Here is a 19,586-nt window from a genome sequence, read left to right as displayed (position 1 = left end):
GTAGGTGGCAAGGGTTTTGTGTGTGTCTGTGAATCATGACTTTGTACAGGTGGCAGCTGCTGAGTATGTCACAGGGAGGTTATGACTCACTGCGGGAGGCCCGACATTACTGAATAGGCACCCAGCTGCTACAATACTACCCACGCACTGCCGCTAGGCCACGCAGCGTCATCTGTCTGGGGGATGGTCTGCAGGCCTTGCAATGTTGCTGAGCCAAGACATGTCTGGCTGGCTGAAAGGACTTTGAAAAAAAAAAAGGTGACAAGGAGAAGCTCTGCAGCTTTTATTCTTGAAGGACTGTGAAATCTTAAGTGCAGCTTCTAAAAAGAGCTGTTAAATCATTAGTCATTCCTCTGAATCCAGAGGAAAAAAGCAGGCTGGTTTGAGAGCTGCATTTATACAAGCAGGCAAATAACGCGAGTTTGTGAGCGTTTGCGTGTTTGAGTTCAAGTGTGTGTTTGAATTGTGTGACTTTAGATTACGTGACTTGAGATTCAGGGACATTAGGAGGGGACTACAGTAAGGTAGATTCTTATCACTGCACTATATTACATTTTTCTCTTTTCTTGCGTAATCCCCATTTAGTATGTGTTCCATTATTGACAGCGCAGTCCAGTGCACATCTTGTCTAACGTATGCAGTCCTGGAACAGCCGTTTGAGGGTGCATATCTTTGTTCAAAATGTGATCAAATTGCCAGTTTGGAATCGCACATCGAGTATCTAAACGGGCGAATTTTAACACTGAGAAGCGTTGACAATTTGGAAAAGAGTTTGCTGCTCACTGAGCAAGCATTCTATGGGGTAGATGTGGGGGAGGGTGGTAGCGAGAATGCTCAGGAAAGTGAGATAGCTAGCTGGGTAACAGTTAGAAAGCGGGGTAGAGGGAAGAGTGCCAGGGAGGCTAGCCCTGATCTGACACTCCAAGTTTGCACGTTTGGCAGATGAGGGGGATGTCAGTTCAGGGATAGCACTGCTGCAGCCGGACACTTCCTCTGCCAGTCAAGGGAATGTCAGCTCCAGTAAGCAGGGGACCAGGAGAGCAGGGCAGGCCAGACAGGTGCTGGTAGTGGGAGACTCAATTATTAGGGGTACAGATAGGGCAATCTGTCACAAAGACCGGGATCGTCGAACAGTGTGTTGTCTTCCTGGCGCTTGAGTTCGACACTTCGCGGATCGGGTTGACAGATTACTGGGAGGGGCTGGAGAAGATCCAGCAGTCATGGTCCATATCTCAACCAATGACAAAGTTAGAGGTAGGTGGAGCGTCCTTAAAAATGATTTGAAGGAGTTAGGTCAAAAGCTTAGGGCAAGGACCTCAAAGATAGTATTTTCCAAAATACTACTGGTACCACGAGCGACACAAGAAAGGCAGCGGGAGATTATGGAGGTTAACAAGTGGCTCAGAAACTGGTGTAGGAAGGAGGGGTTTGGGTTCCTGGAGAACTGGGCTGACTTCTTAAGTGTAGGGTACAAAATATACATAAACCTCTTAAATGTATGTATACTAATGCCAGAACCCTGACTAATAAAACTGGGGAACTGGAATTAGTGATGTGTGAGGAGGACTATGACATAGTGGGAATAACTGAGACATGGCTGGACGATAGCTATGACTGGGCAGTTAATGTACAGGGTTACAATCTGTTTAGAAAGGATAACCGGAGAGGGGGAGGGGTCTGCCTTTATGTAAAGTCCTGTCTAAAGCCCACACTCCGGGAAGATATAAGTGAGGGACATAAACATGTGGAGTCACTGTGGGTAGAAATACATGGAGGCAAAACAATAATAAATTACTAATAGGAGTTTATTAAAAACCACCTAATATACCAGAGTCCACAGAGAATCTGCTACTAAACGAGATAGACGAGGCGGCAAATCATAATGAGGTGGTTTTTATGGGGGACTTCAACTACCCAGATATAGACTGGGAAACACACTTGTATATCTCATAAAGGAAACAGGTTCTTGGCAATAACCAAAGACAATTACCTTTCCAAACTGGTTCAGGATCCAACTAGAGGAACGGCCATACTGGACTTAGTATTAACCAATAGACCTGACAGAACAACAGATGTGCAGGTCGGGAGACACCTGGGAAATAGTGACCATAAAGTAATAACCTTTCAATTATCATTCAAAAGAGCGTTTCTACAGGGAGGAACAAAAATACCAAACTTCAAAAAAGCAAAATTTAGCCAACTAAGAGAGGCCATAGGCCTAACTAAATGGGATAAAGTCCTCACAAATAAAAATACAGCCACAAAATGGGATATCTTTAAAAGCATTCTAAAATCTAATTGTAAGAGGTACATACCTTATGGGAATAAAAGGTTATGGAACAAGAAAAAAACTATGTGGATAAATATAACTGTAAAGAAAGCAATAAATGACAAAAATAAAGCATTTAAATCACTAAAACAGGAGGGTAGCGAGGAAGCACTGAAAAACTATAAGGAAAAAAATATAATATGTAAAAAACGAATAAAAGCAGCCAAACTAGATACCAAGAGATTAATTGCCAAAGAGAACAAAACTAACCCTAAAATGTTTTTCAATTATAGAAATTGTAAAAAGTATAAATCTGAAGGTGTTGGCCCTCTACAGAGTATAGAGGGGGGAGTTGCAGAGAGCAATGAGGAGAAAGCAAAGCTTTTAAATATATTTTTTTTCTCCACTGTATTCACTGAAGAAAATAAACTGTCAGATGAAATGCAGAATGTAAGTAAATTCCCCATTAAAAGTGCCCTGTCTGACTCAGGAAGAAGTACAGCTGCGTCTTAAAAAGATTAAAATAGACAAATTGCCAGGACCAGATGGCATACATAAGAGAATTAAGCAATGTCATAGCCAGACCCTTATTTCTGATATTTAAGGACTCTATACTGACAGGAAGTGTTCCACAGGATTGGCGCATAGCAAATGTAGTGCCAATATTCAAAAAAGGGTCCAAAAACAGAGCCCAGAGACTATAGGTCAGTAAGTTTAACATCTGTCGTGGGTAAACTGTTTGAAGGTTGTCTAAGAGATGCTATCTTGGAGTACCTCAAGGAAAATAAGCAAATAACGCCATATCAGTATGGCTTCATGAGGGATCAGTCATGTCAAACTAATTTAATCAGTTTTTATGAGGAGGTAAGTTCTAGACTTGACAGCGGCGAATGAATGGATGTCGTGTATCTGGACTTCTCCAAAGTATTTGACACTATACCACATAAAAGGTTAGTATATAAAATGAGAATGCTTGGACTGGGAGAAAACGTCTGTATGTGGGTAAGTAACTGGCTCAGTAATAGAAATTAACGGTACACACTCATATTGGGTCACTGTCACTAGTGGGGTACCTCAGGCGTCAGTATTGGGCCCTTTTCTCTTCAATATATTTATTAATGATCTTGTAGAAGGCTTGCACAGTAAAATATAAATTTTTGCAGATGACACTAAACAGTGTAAAGTAATTGACACAGAAGACGACAATATACTGCTACAGAGGGATCTGGATAGATTGGAGGCTTGGGCAGAGAAGTGGCAGATGAGGTTTAACACTGACAAATGTAAGGTTATGCACATGGGAAGGAATAATGCAAGTCACCCGTACATACTAAATGATAAAACGCTCGGTAGCACTGACATGGAAAAGGATCTAGGATTTTTAATAAACAGCAAACTAAGCTGTAAAAACCAGTGTCAGGCTGCTGCTGCCAAGGCCAGTAAGATAATGGGTTGCATTAAAAGGAACGCTCTGCCTGAGGAGGTGGTGATGGTGAGCTCACTAAAAGAGTTCAAGAGGGGCCTGGATGTATTTCTGGAGTGTAATAATATTACAGGCTATAGTTACTAGAGAGGGGTCGTTGATCCAGGGAGTTATTCTGATTGCCTGATTGGAGTCAGGAAGGAATTGTTTTCCCCCTTAAGTGGGGAAAATTGCCTTCTACCTCACAGTTTTTTTTTTTTTTTGCCTTCCTCTGGATCAACTTGCAGGATAACAGGCTGAACTGGATGGATAAATGTATTTTTTCGGCCTTATATACTATGTTACGTACATATGAAAATGCTTCTGTCAGAACTGGAGACGGTTCAAACCTTCTATCCCAGTGAAGAACGCTACACTGAAATGGCTGTGTACAAGGAACATTAGACCGTATTCAGGTACACAGGACATGACAGAGACCTTCTCCATTGTAAGGACGGATTCACACACAAGTTTTTAGAGGCATTTTTGCACTTTTTGTTTTTGTTTTACTGGTGTTTTTGGTACCTGTATTTTTCAATGTGTTTTTTTTTTCCTGAGAAAAGAAAGCCAGCTTCAGATGTTAGATGCAAGTCTATTAAAATGATAAAATGCAGGACTCACAAGAATTTTGGAAGAAAAAAAAACACAACTAAGGCCTCATGGCTGTTGTTGGCCAATGCCCGTGTCATAAAAGTCATAAAATCACTTGTATGTGAAGAAGGCTGTAGGCTGTATTTACAGATAGACAGATATTTATCAATTACTTTACACCATTATTGTGGTGTAAATAAGCCAAAAATTATCCCGCATGTCATATTTGAGCCATATGGTAATTTGCATATTATTATTTTTTTTACGTCTCTTGCCACTTTTCAAGAGTGGCAAGTAATGTGGGCAAGGCATGAATTTCTGACGCATGGACTGCCTGGAGATGCACACAATTTATTCAGAGGCCTGTACCCCTTAGTAAATTTGTTGCATTCTGTGCCGATAGAGTTGCATGCATGCATTTTCTTTCTTGTCTCTTCGCTGTTTTAAAAAAAAAATGCAGCAAGTTGAAGGTTTTTTGGGGTACGTTTCTATCCCCTGTGGGAAAAACACCATTCAAATATGTGTTAACACATAAAGACCACTAAAAAAAATACCATAAAAAACACATTGAGTATGGAAAAAATTGTTTTTTTAGTGCTAAAAATATGCTAGAAGCCTAAAAAAAAAAAAGGAAATTCTCCTGAATGAGCCAGACCAGTAATATAGAAAATATACGGTACATTATGTATACTTACCATCAAAATTTTGCTCTGGTCCAATTGAAGACAAAGCCTTTGAGGCCTAGTGTATACACATGCCTAACAAGGACCGGAAGCAAGTACCTTCACAAGACCAGAGCAGAACTGTGATGGTCACTGTCTTTTATTTTACTATAGTTTGTCTTGTTTGAGTGACTTGTCATTATATCCAACATTCTTTAAAAAAGCGGTTTTCTGGTCCTTTTATATTGATGGTCTATCCTCAGGATTGGTCATTAATATCTAATTAGTGAGGGTACGACAACCCGCCGATCAGCTTTTCTGTTGCATCTCCTTCCCTGGAACCACAGGTCCATCCATTGTGTATAGTGGACAGAGCTGGTTACTGCAGAAGTGTTCCCATTGACTTCTGGCACCAGAGCTACTGCTGAACCCTGCAGGGGCGCAGGGTGACTGATAGGCCATCGTTACAAAAAGACCGGAAAACCGACTTTAATGATATGACATCCCTGGTGACATTTCTCTGCAATATATTCTGCAGCAGTCAACAGCTGGGAAGCTACATGCATGTAGTCCTAAAGTCACACGTGGCTCTGGAGTCAATGGTTGACGACAACTGTGTTCTTCACCAATGACCTTGTTACCTTTTAGTGTGTGAACCATTGTAGGCAATCCCTTGGTTGCTAAACACAGCAGTAGCATATATCTCTACCCCAATCTTTGGTCGAGAACCACCTTTGATCTATAACAGCTTTTTTCTGACAGATGTCCAGTTCCTTAATAGACTACGTGTAGTGACCTTCTCCTTTGAGAGGACCAGCCCTGGTTGAAAACCATTTTTTGTCTGTAATTTTGAGTGAAAGTTTTTCAGTAAAGCCCAGCTTCTTTAGTTGCTTGCCCGCTTGGCATAAGTTGTCCTTCTTCACTCCTCCTCATCGAGAACCAGAGCTTAGACTGTCTTTCCCTGCTCTGTGAGACTTTGAACATTTTAGTGAACTGCACAATTGCTGCTTACTATAATATTTATTAGAAAGCAGGGTGATAGCCGAGTGTTCAGAGCTCCGTGTAAGTGGCAAGCGCTAAATTATTTAACGTTCCGCAACTGTTGTCAGCTGCATTTACGACAAAGAATAAAGCAAACATATATCTCCCAATTCTTCTTTCTCAGTAGATGCCTTCCCTTCTTCATTTCTTCTTCTGTTTAGCCATCATCTTATTACCACCTCTTTTTTTTTTTCCAAGTGCATAATCTTTTTCTCTTTCTCGGTTTCATTATCTGCTTCAAAGCCTCCTCCTCATAATCTTCAGTGCTTTGTTCTTGGAAATGACATGGCAGTGGCAGCATTGTGGATACTAGAATGCTTGCAGATAATTATGCTTCTATAGTCATAAATTGCTGTGTGACTCAGAGACCAGGAACTGTAAAACCAGGGGCCTAAGTATGTAGAATTTCAGCTCCTAATCACAATGGTGGGAAGCAGGCCAGAGGCCTCACATCCTGTTACAAAGATAAATGGTCCAATATTTGTTTTAGCAAGGGACTATTGACGTATATCTCCCAACAGACTCATAGAGTTATGTTCTGGGCCCCAAGACACAATCGATGCCAGTCCCCCTAAATGTTTTGTACAGAGATATAATAAGGCTCTTATTCAACTGCAAGCCTTTTATTTCATGCCAAGGCATGTCAAATTGTTTTTAGATTATCTATGAATGCTACATTCTTCATCAAATACTATACGGCATCGTACAGCTCTGTACCGCAGGAGCAGAACCTGGCAGCATAAAACTTCATATTCTCACTACTTCTGATAATAAAAACTCTGTTTCTTCTGCTCTTCCCAGATCCTAACCTAGTGTCGTCAGCAGTTTTGCACGGTCAAAACTGCTGAAGACCCCCTTAAATAATATTCAATATTTGTAATCCACAAAGTTGACGTTTTCAGTGTTGGACCTCCTTCTTTTTTTTCAGAGTTTTTTTTAGGGCTCATTGCGGGTCGGATGCAGACCCATTCACTTCAATGGGGCAGTAAAAGATGTGGACAGCTTCCGTGGCATGCGCAGAAATATAGAACATGTCCTATTCTTGTCCACATTATGGACAAGGATGGGACTGTTCTATTATGGCCCGGACGTTCCGTTCTGCAAAATGCGGAACACAACCGTGTTTTGTGGATCCGCAAGTTGCAGACCGCAAAACAGGCAATGGTCGTGTGCTTGACCCCTTACAAACATGAAAAACGGATGACATACCAATGCCACACAGACAAAAAAAAAAACGACAAAGGAAGTGCAGAGACAAAACTGATTCAACATATAATCGATAGTCTGAATGATTCCTAAGGGGATGAGCACATCATCAGTATCGTTACCTGTTTCCTCATAGACCTGTAGTTTGGCAGCAACCACAAGAGATTTGTCTAAGCGTTATACAATAGAAATCCCTATTTTTGCCATGGATTTTAGCACAGATTCCACGCCAAAACTCTGCAACATCTGTGCTGAAACCGCCTCCCACTGGGGAGTCCGCACCTCCAATCATGTGGTCACAGATTATGTGCATGTACAGTTTCTAAGGGGGCACCAGAGGAAACCACGGAGGGGATCTGCTAGTGGTTGAAGTCAATTCAATGGGGTAAAACCGCGAGCAGGTCGGCGGCATTGAAATTGGAAAACCAAGGTAGAAACCAACGTAGCCCTAGGCAGAAAAAAAGTTAGCATTGTAAAGTAATTCCCAATGGATTTGGGGGGTACTATCTCTCCTTGGGGAGAGAGCGCTTTAATCTTCCCAATGGATAATTGCAAAAGGAAATTGGGTTTACAACGTTTGTCCCTTTAAGTGAAGAAGCAGCAGAGCAGAAGCATTAACAGCAGAGCGGATTTCTCCATCTAAGTTTATTTTTAGAAAAATCTAATTCTTTCCACAACCTGATATGGAAAAGTATGTGGTGTGACTGCTGCCAAGCTCCCCTCATCTGCTGTCAGTGCAGTGACAATACAGTTTGCAGAGTCATGTCTGATAGTTTGGTTGCTAGGGATAAACTGCCTAAAAACCAGTGATCAACCTGAATGTAACGGTTTCCTTAACCCCTTTAGGACACAGCCTTATTTCACCTTAGGACCAGGCCATTTTTTGCAAATCTGACCAGTGTCACTTTAAGTGGTGATAACTTTAAAAAGCTTTGACTTATCCAGGCCATTCTGAGATAGTTTTTTCGTCACATATTGTACTTCATGACAAAAAAATGAAGTAAAAAAATAATATTTTTATTTATAAAAAAAATACCAAATTTACCCAAAAATTTAAAAAATTGCAAATTTTCAAGTTTCAATTTCTCTACTTCTATAATACATAGTAATACCTCCCAAAATAGTTATTACTTTACATTCCCCATATGTCTACTTCATGTTTGGATCATTTTGGGAATGATATTTTATTTTTTGGGGATGTTACAAGGCTTAGAAGTTTAGAAGCAAATCTTGAAATTTTTCTGAAATTTTCCAAAACCCAATTTTTAGGCTGGGTTCACACTTGAGCGTTGCGCAAACGCGCGTTTTACGCGCGTTTTTGACGCGCATTTTTATGCGCGTTTTTGTAATAGTAAACGCGCGTTTGACGCGCGTTTGTGTGATTCACTACAGTGTCCTATGGCCACAAACGCCCCAAAAGTCGCTCATGTACTTTTTGGAGCGTCGGGCGTTTTACAGCGCGATCGTACGCGCTGTAAAACGCCCAAGTGTGAACCATTCCCATAGGGAATCATTGGTTTCTCCTTGTTGAGCGTTTTACAGCGCGTAGGAACGCGCTGTAAAACGCTCAGGTGTGAACCCAGCCTTAGGGACCAGTTCAGGTCTGAAGTCACTTTGCGAGGCTTACATAATAGAAACCACCCAAAAATGACCCCCATTCTAGAAACTACACCTCTCAAGGTATTCAAAACTGATTTTACAAACTTTGTTAACCCTTTAGGTGTTCCACAAGAATTAATGGAAAATAGAGATACAATTTCAAAATGTCACTTTTTTGGCAGATTTTCCATTTTAATTTTTTTTTTTTCCAGTTACAAAGCAAGGGTTAACAGCCAAACAAAACTCAATATTTATGGCCCTGATTCTGTAGTTTACAGAAACACCCCATATGTGGTCATAAACAGCTGTACGGGCACACGGAAGGGCGCAGAAGGAAAGGAATGCCATACGGTTTTTGGAAGACAGGTTTTGCTGGACTGTTTTTTTTTACATCATGTCCCATTTGAAGCCCCCCTGATGCACCCCTAGAGTAGAAACTCCATAAAAGTGACCCCATCTAAGAAACTATACCCCTAAAGGTATTTAATACTGATTTTACAAACTTTGTTAACCCTTTAGGTGTTCCACAAGAATTAATGGATAATAGAGATACAATTTCAAAATTTCACTTTTTTGGCAGATTTTCCATTTTAATATTTTTTTTACTTTTACAAAGCAAGGGTTAAAAGCCAAACAAAACTCAATATTTATGGCCCTGATTCTGTATTTTACGGGTACACAGCAGGGTGCAGAAGGAAAGGAATGCCATACGGCTTTTGGAAGGCAGATTTTGCTGGACTGTTTTTTTTGACACCATGTACCATTTGAAGCCCCCCTGATGCACCCCTAGAGTAGAAACTCCAAAAAAGTGACCCCATTTTAGAAACTACAGGATAGGGTGGAAGTTTTGTTGGTACTAGTTTAGAGTACATATGATTTTTGGTTGCTCTATATTACACTTTTTGTGATGTAAGGTGACAAAAAATTGCTTTTTTTACGGTATTCACCTGAGGGGTTAGGTCATGTGATATTTTTATAGAGCCGGTCGATACAGACGCGTCAAAACCTAATATGTATACTTTTTTTTTTAATGTAAGTTTTACACAATTACAGCTTTTTTAAAACAAAAAAAATGATGTTTTAGTGTCTCCATATTCTTAGCCATAGTTTTTTTTATTTTTTGGGCTATTGTCTCCGGTAGGGGCTAATTTTTTGCGGGATGAGGTGACGGTTAGATTGGTACTATTTTGGTGGGCAAACACCTTTTTGATCTCTTGCTGTTGTACTTTTTGTGATGTAAGGTGATTAAAAAATAGTTTTTATTTTTTATTTTTTACGGTGATCATCTGAGGGGTTAGGTCATGTGATAGGTTTATAGAGACGGTTGATACGGACGCGGCGATACCTAATATGTATACTTTTTCCACCTCCCACTATTTTTTACCAATTTTTTTAACTTTGATTGGGGAAAATGACATTTTTGTTTATTTGTACTTGAAACTTTAAATTTTTGGGGGGAAAACTTTATTTTTGCAACTTTTTTTCACTTTATTTTTTGTCCCACTTTGGGACTTGAACTTTTGGGGGTCTAATGCCTTTACAATGCATTCCAATACTTCTGTATTGGAATGCATTGGCTGTATGAGTAATACAGTGAGTATTACTCTTAGGCCCCTTTCACACGGGCGAGTTTTCCGTGCGGGTGCGATCCGTGCGGCGAACGTATGGCACCCGCACTAAATCCTGACCCATTCATTTCTATGGGGCTGTGCACATGAGCGTTGTTTTTAACGCATCACTTGTGCGTTCAGTTGAAATCGCAGCATGCTCTATATTGTCCGATTTTGACGTGACGCAGGCCCCATAGAAGTGAATGGGGTGTGTGAAAATCAGATGGCATCCGCAAGCAAGTACGGATGCCGTGCGATTTGCACGCACGGTTGCTAGGAGACGATCGGGATGAAGACCCGATCATTATTATTTTCCCTTATAACATGGTTATAAGGGAAAATAATAGCATTCTGAATACAGAATGCATAGTAAACCAGCGCTAGAGGGGTTAAAAAAAAATAATAATAATTTAACTCACCTTAGTCCACTTGATCACGAAGCCCGGCATCTCCTTGTGTCTCCTCTGCGCTGAACAGGACCTGGGGTGAGCTGCTCCATTAAATACAGGTTAAGGACCTTCGATGACGTCACTCCGGTCATCACATGGTCTTTTACCATGGTGAATCACCATGGTAAAAGATCATGTGACGTACCATGTGATGACCGGAGTGACGTCATCGAAGACACATTCAAGTCAGTGAAAAACGGATGTGGACAAGACCTAAGAGCTCATGTCCATGAACATAAGGGATTTCTTTCTTTCTTTCGTTTTTTTGTTTCGTTCTTTTCTTTCTTTCTTTCTCTCTCCATGATTGTATTAGGCCTCTGCACACGATCGTAGGTGTCCCGTTGCCGTATTGCGGACCAAGGATTATTATCTGGGCTCTCAGTGTGGTTATCCTTGCAAAATCTATATTATCCCATATTATTAATGTAAAAAATGAAAACCAGACATCATATAGCACATGACAATCTCTTTCTAAGGCCTCTTTCACACAACCGTTTTTTTGTTTATTTTTCGTTCACGGGCCGTTTTTTGCGTTCCGTATACGGTCCGTATACGGAACCATTTATTTCAATGGTTCCGCAAAAAAAAACTGAATGTATTCCATATGCATTCTGTTTCCGTATTTCCGTTTCTTACGTTCCGTTGAAAGATAGAACATGTCCTATTATTGCCCACAAATCACGTTCCGTGGCTCCATTCAAGTCAGTGGGTCCGTATGTCTTCCGTATCCGTTCCGTTTTTGCGGAACCATCTATTGAAAATTTTATGCCCAGCCCAATTTGTTCTATGTAATTACTGTATATGCCATACGAAAAAACGGAACAGAAACGGAAACACAACAGATCCGTGAAAAAAGGACCTCAAAACACTGAAAAAGCCAAATGGTCGTGTGAAAGAGGCTTAACAAAGCTAGCACCAGCCCTGTACCTGACATGGATCCAGAGATCTCCCTGCTCATTGCTTCAATTGCTCTGCTAGATTATTTTCAAGCTGACCGCTCAGGGGAAGGTGTCTTTTTAGGAGTGCGTGTCCTTTCTGCTGCTGCAGCTATCTCCCTATCACAGCTCAGGAGGCAGTTGAAGGATGGAACTGAGCATGTGCGACCATCTCATCGAAGTGGACACAGAAATAAGAAAAAAAAACAGCAGGTGGCGCTATACAGATGCATTTTAATAAATAACTCTTTGGTTATACAATATTTTTAATAACATGCAATTACAAAAGTATTCAGATTCAGGTGCTGGTTTGAAAACTGCTGAATATTTCCCATGGGACAACCCCTTTAAGTTGAGGATCGCATGTTATGTGCAGACTCTAGTGCGGATATTCTCCGCAGCATAGTATCCTACGTCTGATGCAGAAAGATAGATAGCTTAATTTTTTCATTGCAGGTTGATCCCACTTTCTGTTTGCTCTGTGTGTTATACATGATGTCCTAAGTCAGCAGACCTCATTTTTGTGTTGCCTCGATGAAACCACAGTCCGCATTATCAACTAGCAAATGTCTCCTTACTCTTCATTCCATCAAGGTTATTGCAGTTTACTTTGAGAAAAATAATTTTGAAAATGCACTGCTGAACTAGCACATCCCCATGAGAGATATTGCCCGAAAATGTATGGTTTAATAAACCAAGGCAAATTGGTGTACCTGTTAGGACTGTATATTAGCTCCAGGAATTCTGCAGTGTACGTGTGTTTGTAGGTTGTGGATAATCTGTAAATGTGTGGTAAGGGTTAATTTAGCTGGATCATTTTATTTTCGGGGTATTTTAAAGACGCTATTCCACAAACGGCATTAAAGGGGCTGTCTCACTTCAGCAAATTACATTTATCATGTAGAGAAAGTTATACAAGACACTTACTAATGTATTGTCATTGTCCATATTGCTTCCTTTGCTGGCTGGATTCATTTTTCCATCACATTATACACTGCTCGTTTCCATGGTTACGACCATCAGTGTTGGTCGTGCTTGCACACTATAGGAAAAAGCATCGGCCTCTCTGGTTAACTTTCTCTACATGATAAATGCCACTTACTGAAGTGACATAAACCCTTTAATTACCTATCCACAAGATAAGGCCTCATAAACACGGCCGTTGTTGTGGTCCGCATCCGAGCCGCATTTTTTTGCGGCTCGGATGCAGACCCATTCACTTCAATGGGGCCACAAAAGATGCGGACAGCACTCCGTGTGCTGTCCGCATCAGTTGCTCCGTTCCGTGGCCCCGCAAAAAAAAAAATAGCATGTCCTATTATTGTCCGTTTTGCGGACAAGAATAGGCATTTCTACAATGGGCCACCCGTTCCATTCCGCTAATTGCGGAAGGCACACGGGCGGCTTCGTTTTTTAGCGGATCTGCGGTTTGCGGACCGCAAAAAAAACGGAACGGTCGTGTGGATGAGGCCTAAGTAATACATGTTGGATTGTTGAGAGTTAGATTGCTGGGACCTGAGTTCCATATCTGAATGGAACAGTAGTTCCCATGTTGGTCCACTGTTCCATTCACTTCTATGGGATTTTCATGCACCGTTGCTAGGAGACGATTGGGATGGAGACCCAATCATTATTATTTTCCCTTATAACATGGTTATAAGGGAAAATAATAGCATTCTGAATACAGAATGCATAGTACAATAGCGCTGGAGGGGTTAAAAAAAAATAATAATAATTTAACTCACCTTAATCCACTTGATCGCGCAGTCGGCATCTCTTCTGTCTTCATCTTAGCTCTGTGTAGTAACAGGACCTGTGGTGACGTCACTCCGGTCATCACATGATCCATCACATGATCTTTTACCATGGTGATGGATCATGTGATGACCGGAGTGACGTCACCACAGGTCCTGTTACTGCACACAGCTAAGATGAAGACAGAAGGAGATGCCGACTGCGCGATCAAGTGGATTAAGGTAAGTAAAAAAAATGTATTTATTTTTTTAACCCCTCCAGCGCTATTTTACTATGCATTCTGTATTCATGTTATAAGGGAAAATAATACAATCTACAGAACACCGATCCCAAGCGGGTTTGGGTACCAAACATGCGCGATTTTTCTCACGCGAGTGCAAAACGCATTACAATGTTTTGCACTCGCGCAGAAAAATCGCGCCTGTTCCCGCAATGCAACCGCACATTTTCCCGCAACGCCCGTGTGAAAGAGGCCTTAGGGCTCATGCACACGACCGTTTGGCTTTTTCAGTGTTTTGCGGTCCGTTTTTTACGCATCTGTTGTTCCGTTTTTTCTGTTTCTTTCTGTTGTGTTTCCGTTTCCGTTCCGTATGCCATGTACGGTATACAGTAATTACATAGAAAAAATTGGGCTGGGCATAACATTTTCAATAGATAGTTCAGCAAAAACGGAACGGATACGGAAGACATACGGATGCATTTCCGTATGTGTTCCGTTCCTTTTGTGGACCCATTGACTTGAATAGAGCCAAGCACCGTGATTTGCGGACAAGAATAGGACATGTTCTATCTTTTCACGGTACGGAAATACTGAAATGGAATGCACACGGAATGGTTCAGTATATGTACCGCATACTGAACAAAAAAAACTGCCAGTATACTGAACGCAAAATACTGTCGTGTGAATGAGTCCTAAGGCCCCTTTCACAAGAGCATGACGTGAACGCATAGCGCCCGCACTGAATCCTGACCCATTCATTTAAATCGGTCTGTGTACATGAGTGTTGTTTTTCACGCATCAGTTCTGGGTTGCGTGAGAATCGCAGCATGTTCTATATTCAGCATTGCATACGGATGTAATCTGGGATGGTTGCTAAGAGATGTTATTTGTAAACCTTCAGGTTTTTTTCACGCGCGTGAAAAACGCATGAAAACTGATTGCACCTGTGCGGGAAAAAAATGAAACACTGAATGCAGAGGCTGACAAAACTGACTGAACTTGCTTGAGAAATGTGTGAGTTTCACTGAATGCACCCTGAACGCATCCTGACACAATTCTTATCACTTGTGTGAAAAAGGCCTAAGGGCTCATGCATACGAGCATGTGTGCCCCGTGCCCATACTGCGGACCGCAAACAGCAGGTCCGCAATATACGACCACTGGCAGTGTGCACTCCGTATCACAGATGCAGACTGTTAAAGGGAATATTAATTATTAATATTTTGTGTTAATATCAATAATAATATTCATAAATAGGCGCGAGTCGTCTATTGATGACTCCGCCTATTTATACTATAAATACAAACTATCTGTTGCTATACCTTTCTGTGAACTACGTGCGATGGATTATTACGGCGGCGACCACAAGGACTATAAACTGCGTATTGAACAATAAAGGAATTTATTACATAAATACAAGTCTACAGTCTATTATATTGCTATATCTATATATATTTATATCGCTGGTTATATAAATATATATACATATAGACACACACCGCAATACATTAACACTATAAAACCTGACTACGCTAACACAACACAATCTACTATTCCACCCCACAATCTATCTAGACATACACCTACATACACACATATTAGCAGCTGCACTGTCCCTCCTGATTCTATACGCTGTTCCTATGGGGTATAAAGGGTTAATAGTGACCAATATAGGGCAGGGGTATAGCTAAGTAGAGGTACCGTAAAATAGGGTTATATATACAGTATATGGAATATTGTAGGGTAGTAGGGGTTGGTGGCAGTGGGCAGGGGTATAAGGAAAGGGTTAATCAGGGGTTAATATTGGAGGGGTTAATTCTCATTGGTCTAGGGGGAATGGAAAGGGTTACTCAGCCAAATCCAGGGTTAATGCTTGGCCTCCAGGGGTGAATGCTCGTCCCAGGGGATGATCCTCACTTGGGGCTGCTTGGCTCAACTCTTGAGGATGATTCTTGCATCTCAGGGGGGCTGTTCGGCTCAACTGATGAGCTCAGTGCTGCAGGACCACATCACGTCACCACACCAGCCCACGCGTCCTGTCGTGCGTTTCCAGGTGGAGGATCGCTTTGATCCTCCCGCCTGTGAAGTGACCACTATCTCTGGTGCTGTAATTACGTGGCATACAGGGGTAAGGGAGCCCTTAGTTCCCCTGTTCTTGTAATGCAAAACATCTCTGGCCCCGCCAGAGATGTTATCAAAAGGAAGAGGATCTCTCTTGTCTTTTGAAGTGACCGCAACTGGACATAGTTGTCCAGTCATCAAGGCAGCATCTCCCTCCTGCAGGTGCGCTGGAATGCGCCTGCAGGAGGATTCCTCAGCTGGAGGTGGGGGCACCCCGAGATTGGGGGGCATACTGGCCACATATAAGTATATATATATATACAGGCTCGGACTGGCCCACAGGGGTACAGGGGAATCCCCCGGTGGGCCCCTGGGCAAGGTGGGCCCCTAGTCTCCCACCCCCTGCACAAGTTGAACATAACACATTAGATTTACTGCACTACATACATATATTCAATGTACAGCACCTCAACCAGCCTGTGTTCATATAAAAAAACTTGTTAAATTATTTATTATATTTGAATGTATCCGTATGGTGGGCCCCCAAAATAAATTTTACTGGTGGGCCCTAGGTACCTCAGTCCGACACTGTATATATAGATATGTATGAAAACACAGGGGCATACATACATATCTATATATACACACATACACAACCTGGGCATGCATGGAATAAATATATATATATATATATATATATATATACCCATATACTGGGGCCATATATTATATATACACATACCCCTACTGGCCAATATATATATATACAGTACAGACCAAAAGTTTGGACACACCTTCTCATTCAAAGAGTTTTCTTTATTTTCATGACTATGAAAATTGTAGATTCACACTGAAGGCAACAAAACTATGAATTAACACATGTGGAATTCTATACATAACAAAAAAGCGTGAAACAACTGAAAATATGTCATATTCTAGGTTCTTCAAAGTAGCCACCTTTTGCTTTGATTACTGCTTTGCACACTCTTGGCATTCTCTTGATGAGCTTCAAGAGGTAGTCACCTGAAATGGTTTTCACTTCACAGGTGTGCCCCGTCAGGTTTAATAAGTGGGATTTCTTGCCTAATAAATGGGGTTGGAACCATCAATTGCATTGTGGAGAAGTCAGGTGGATACACAGCTGATAGTCCTACTGAATAGACTGTTAGAATTTGTATTATGGCAAGAAAAAAGCAGCTAAGTAAATAAAAACGAGTGGCCATCATTACTTTAAGAAATGAAGGTCAGTCAGTCCGAAAATTGCGGTCCTCAATGCACATAACGGTCAGCACACGGTCGTTTGCATGAGCCCTAAGAGTACAGTCATGTGATAAGGTTTCCTGATGCAGTTTTAGAAGCCAAAATCAGGAGTGGATCATAAAAGGAGAGAAAGTATATAGGACAGATACGATGTCTCCTCTTTTTTTTTTTTATTCGCTCCTGGTTTTGGCTTCCAAAACTGCATCAGGAAATCTGACCGTGTGGTCGTACCCTAACTGGAAAAGATAGAAAATGGGTACACCACCTGATAAAACTGATGAAAGCATAAATGCCTCATACTAATATAATGTTCTCTAGTTTATAGCGCAACATAGTCATTTCTTAACGTGTGGGTCTGTCAGCGCTCTCTCCCTGTGTCTTGCTGCTATTGCTTCCTGTATATAATAGGACAGCTGCTGCTTGTCATCACCTGTTCTCAACCTGCTGATTCTCTCCACAGAAACCAAGGTAGAATTGGAAGAGCTGATGTCGGACATCAAAAAGACAGCCAACAAGGTCCGCTCCAAGCTGAAGAGTGAGTGCTCACCACCTCTCTCTACCTTTCATCTACTAGAAGTCCTCCATTGTCGAGCAGCCTGGATGATTGTTGTGGAAACTTGTATTAGATGCTATACCATGTTATACCATGTACAACTGCAGATATACATTACTAGGTCTAAACAAAAAAAACAACTGTGCTGCGAAAGGTAAAACATAGTGTTGAGAAAACTTGTGGTTTCACGTTCGGCGTACAAGGTTCGGATTATCTAAGAATTCCGTTATGGATTCCGCTACCACGGACTGTAACTTTGAATTCTTAGATAACCCAAACCTTGTACGTCGAACTTGAAACCACAAGTTTGCTTAAAAAAAGAAGTAAAACACAATAGCAAGGGGGAAGGGGTATTTTTCATTTTTATTGTGGGCAGAACAAATTTTTGACACCAAAACCAAGTATCTCACTAGTTTATTATGGTCAAAGGACATGAAAAAACAAACTCTCGATGATAGGCATGTACCTATACAACACTCACAGCAACTTTTCACCTTTTGGCCACTGTCCATAGTGCGTATCCCACCATGTTGGTGCTGCAAGCCCTGGAGGAGCCGGTGAAGAGGATGAGAGTGGTAGTGTTCCATCACAATGTACTCCATCAGGCCATTGCTCCTTGGGGATCGGTGCAGTGGAAATGTAGTATTGAAGAATGAGGCCAGAATTAAATGTAATAAAGTGCAACCTAGAACTTCAAATACATTAAATAGAAGCTGATTTTAAGTACAATCTCCTGGTACCAGTAAGCAATAGGGAGGCAAGTTGAATGGTTGCAGTTTAGCACTAGTATTGTACTGGTGTAATAGTAGTCAAAGTGATGGGTGTCTTAGCCATAGTCCCTCACCTTACAGCTGTGTCTTCAATTGCTGGTTGCAGCTGTTCACCCTGCAGTCTGTCTTCTCAAGGATTTACTTAAGGATCAATTCAGTTGATCTCTCTGGAGAACCTCTATTAGGAGCAGGAGCTCTGTAGTGGGCCTCCTCACTCTTCTCTCTCTCTCCACAGGAATAGGGGAGGAACAGGGTGGTTAGCCAAACAATAATACATAACAAGATAATGCAAAAACTATTTACAATTGTAGTACTCCCAGGTCTGTGGCACTACACTTGTGATGCCATGTCCCTTCATTCATGTGACACTGATGGCTGTGAGCTATGAACAGCACATGCACATAGATGGTAGCACAGTTGCTCTCAGCCAGGGACAAATGTGGTCTTTAAGTTTTTAAGTTTAAATGGTCGCAAAACACGGATACCAGTCGTGTGTGGTCCGCATTTTGCAGAACGAATCATCCAATCCTCAATAGAACAGTCGTATCCTTGTCCCCCCTACCTTGTTAAAAGCGGAGTGGACAGTGTAAAATGCTAAAAAGGCTAAAATTCAGCTATTATTTAAAAATCAATCAGCAGAAATGTAAAAAATCTCTGTGTAGTCCCGACCTTAAATAGAAAGAAAGGATTGCAGGTACTTTTTGTATATTGCAGGTATATTCCGACCATGCCTCCCAGTAAGCGACAGTTAGAAAAAGTCCTATTCAGATACATTTATTACCAATTACGGTGCACGCGGTCGTTCTGCTATTGATAATTTGCACTTAAATGCTTCCAATTATATAAAACAGTGCTGTCCAATGTATTTAACTTTATTATGTACCAGCAGGGGGAATAGCGTTCATTTATTACAGAAGAGTCTATGGAGGCTGTTAGATATCTGCAGCAGTCCAACCTCATGGGCTGTGAATTAAACTGCCTTCTACTGGGAAAAATACCATGGAGTATCACTGCATGCACAGTACCCTCCTTGAGCAGCTTTATATGTACTGGAGGCAAAATGCTCTACACTATAATTTCTGTGTTCATCTCTCCATAAAAAAATGCTCAATAGGTTGACTTACTATAGTGTGAAGTAACAGC

The 19,586-nt window shown here is 41.3% G+C and overlaps 1 protein-coding gene across 2 annotated transcripts in view; it reads left to right on the top strand.

Annotated features, from left to right (window-relative positions):
* The window catches only part of STX1A (syntaxin 1A), a 196,617-nt gene that overhangs the window by 142,489 nt on the left and 34,542 nt on the right, over positions 1 to 19,586 (top strand). For both annotated transcript variants that reach the window (XM_044283912.1, XM_044283911.1), the window contains exon 4: positions 17,581 to 17,655. In XM_044283912.1, the coding sequence (XP_044139847.1) occupies positions 17,581 to 17,655 (75 nt within the window). The remainder of the gene's footprint in view (positions 1 to 17,580; positions 17,656 to 19,586) is intronic.

This window comes from Bufo gargarizans, chromosome 3 (genome assembly GCF_014858855.1).
Source record: "Bufo gargarizans isolate SCDJY-AF-19 chromosome 3, ASM1485885v1, whole genome shotgun sequence".
NCBI lineage: Eukaryota > Metazoa > Chordata > Amphibia > Anura > Bufonidae > Bufo > Bufo gargarizans.
This window is presented reverse-complemented; position numbering and strand designations above follow the sequence as displayed.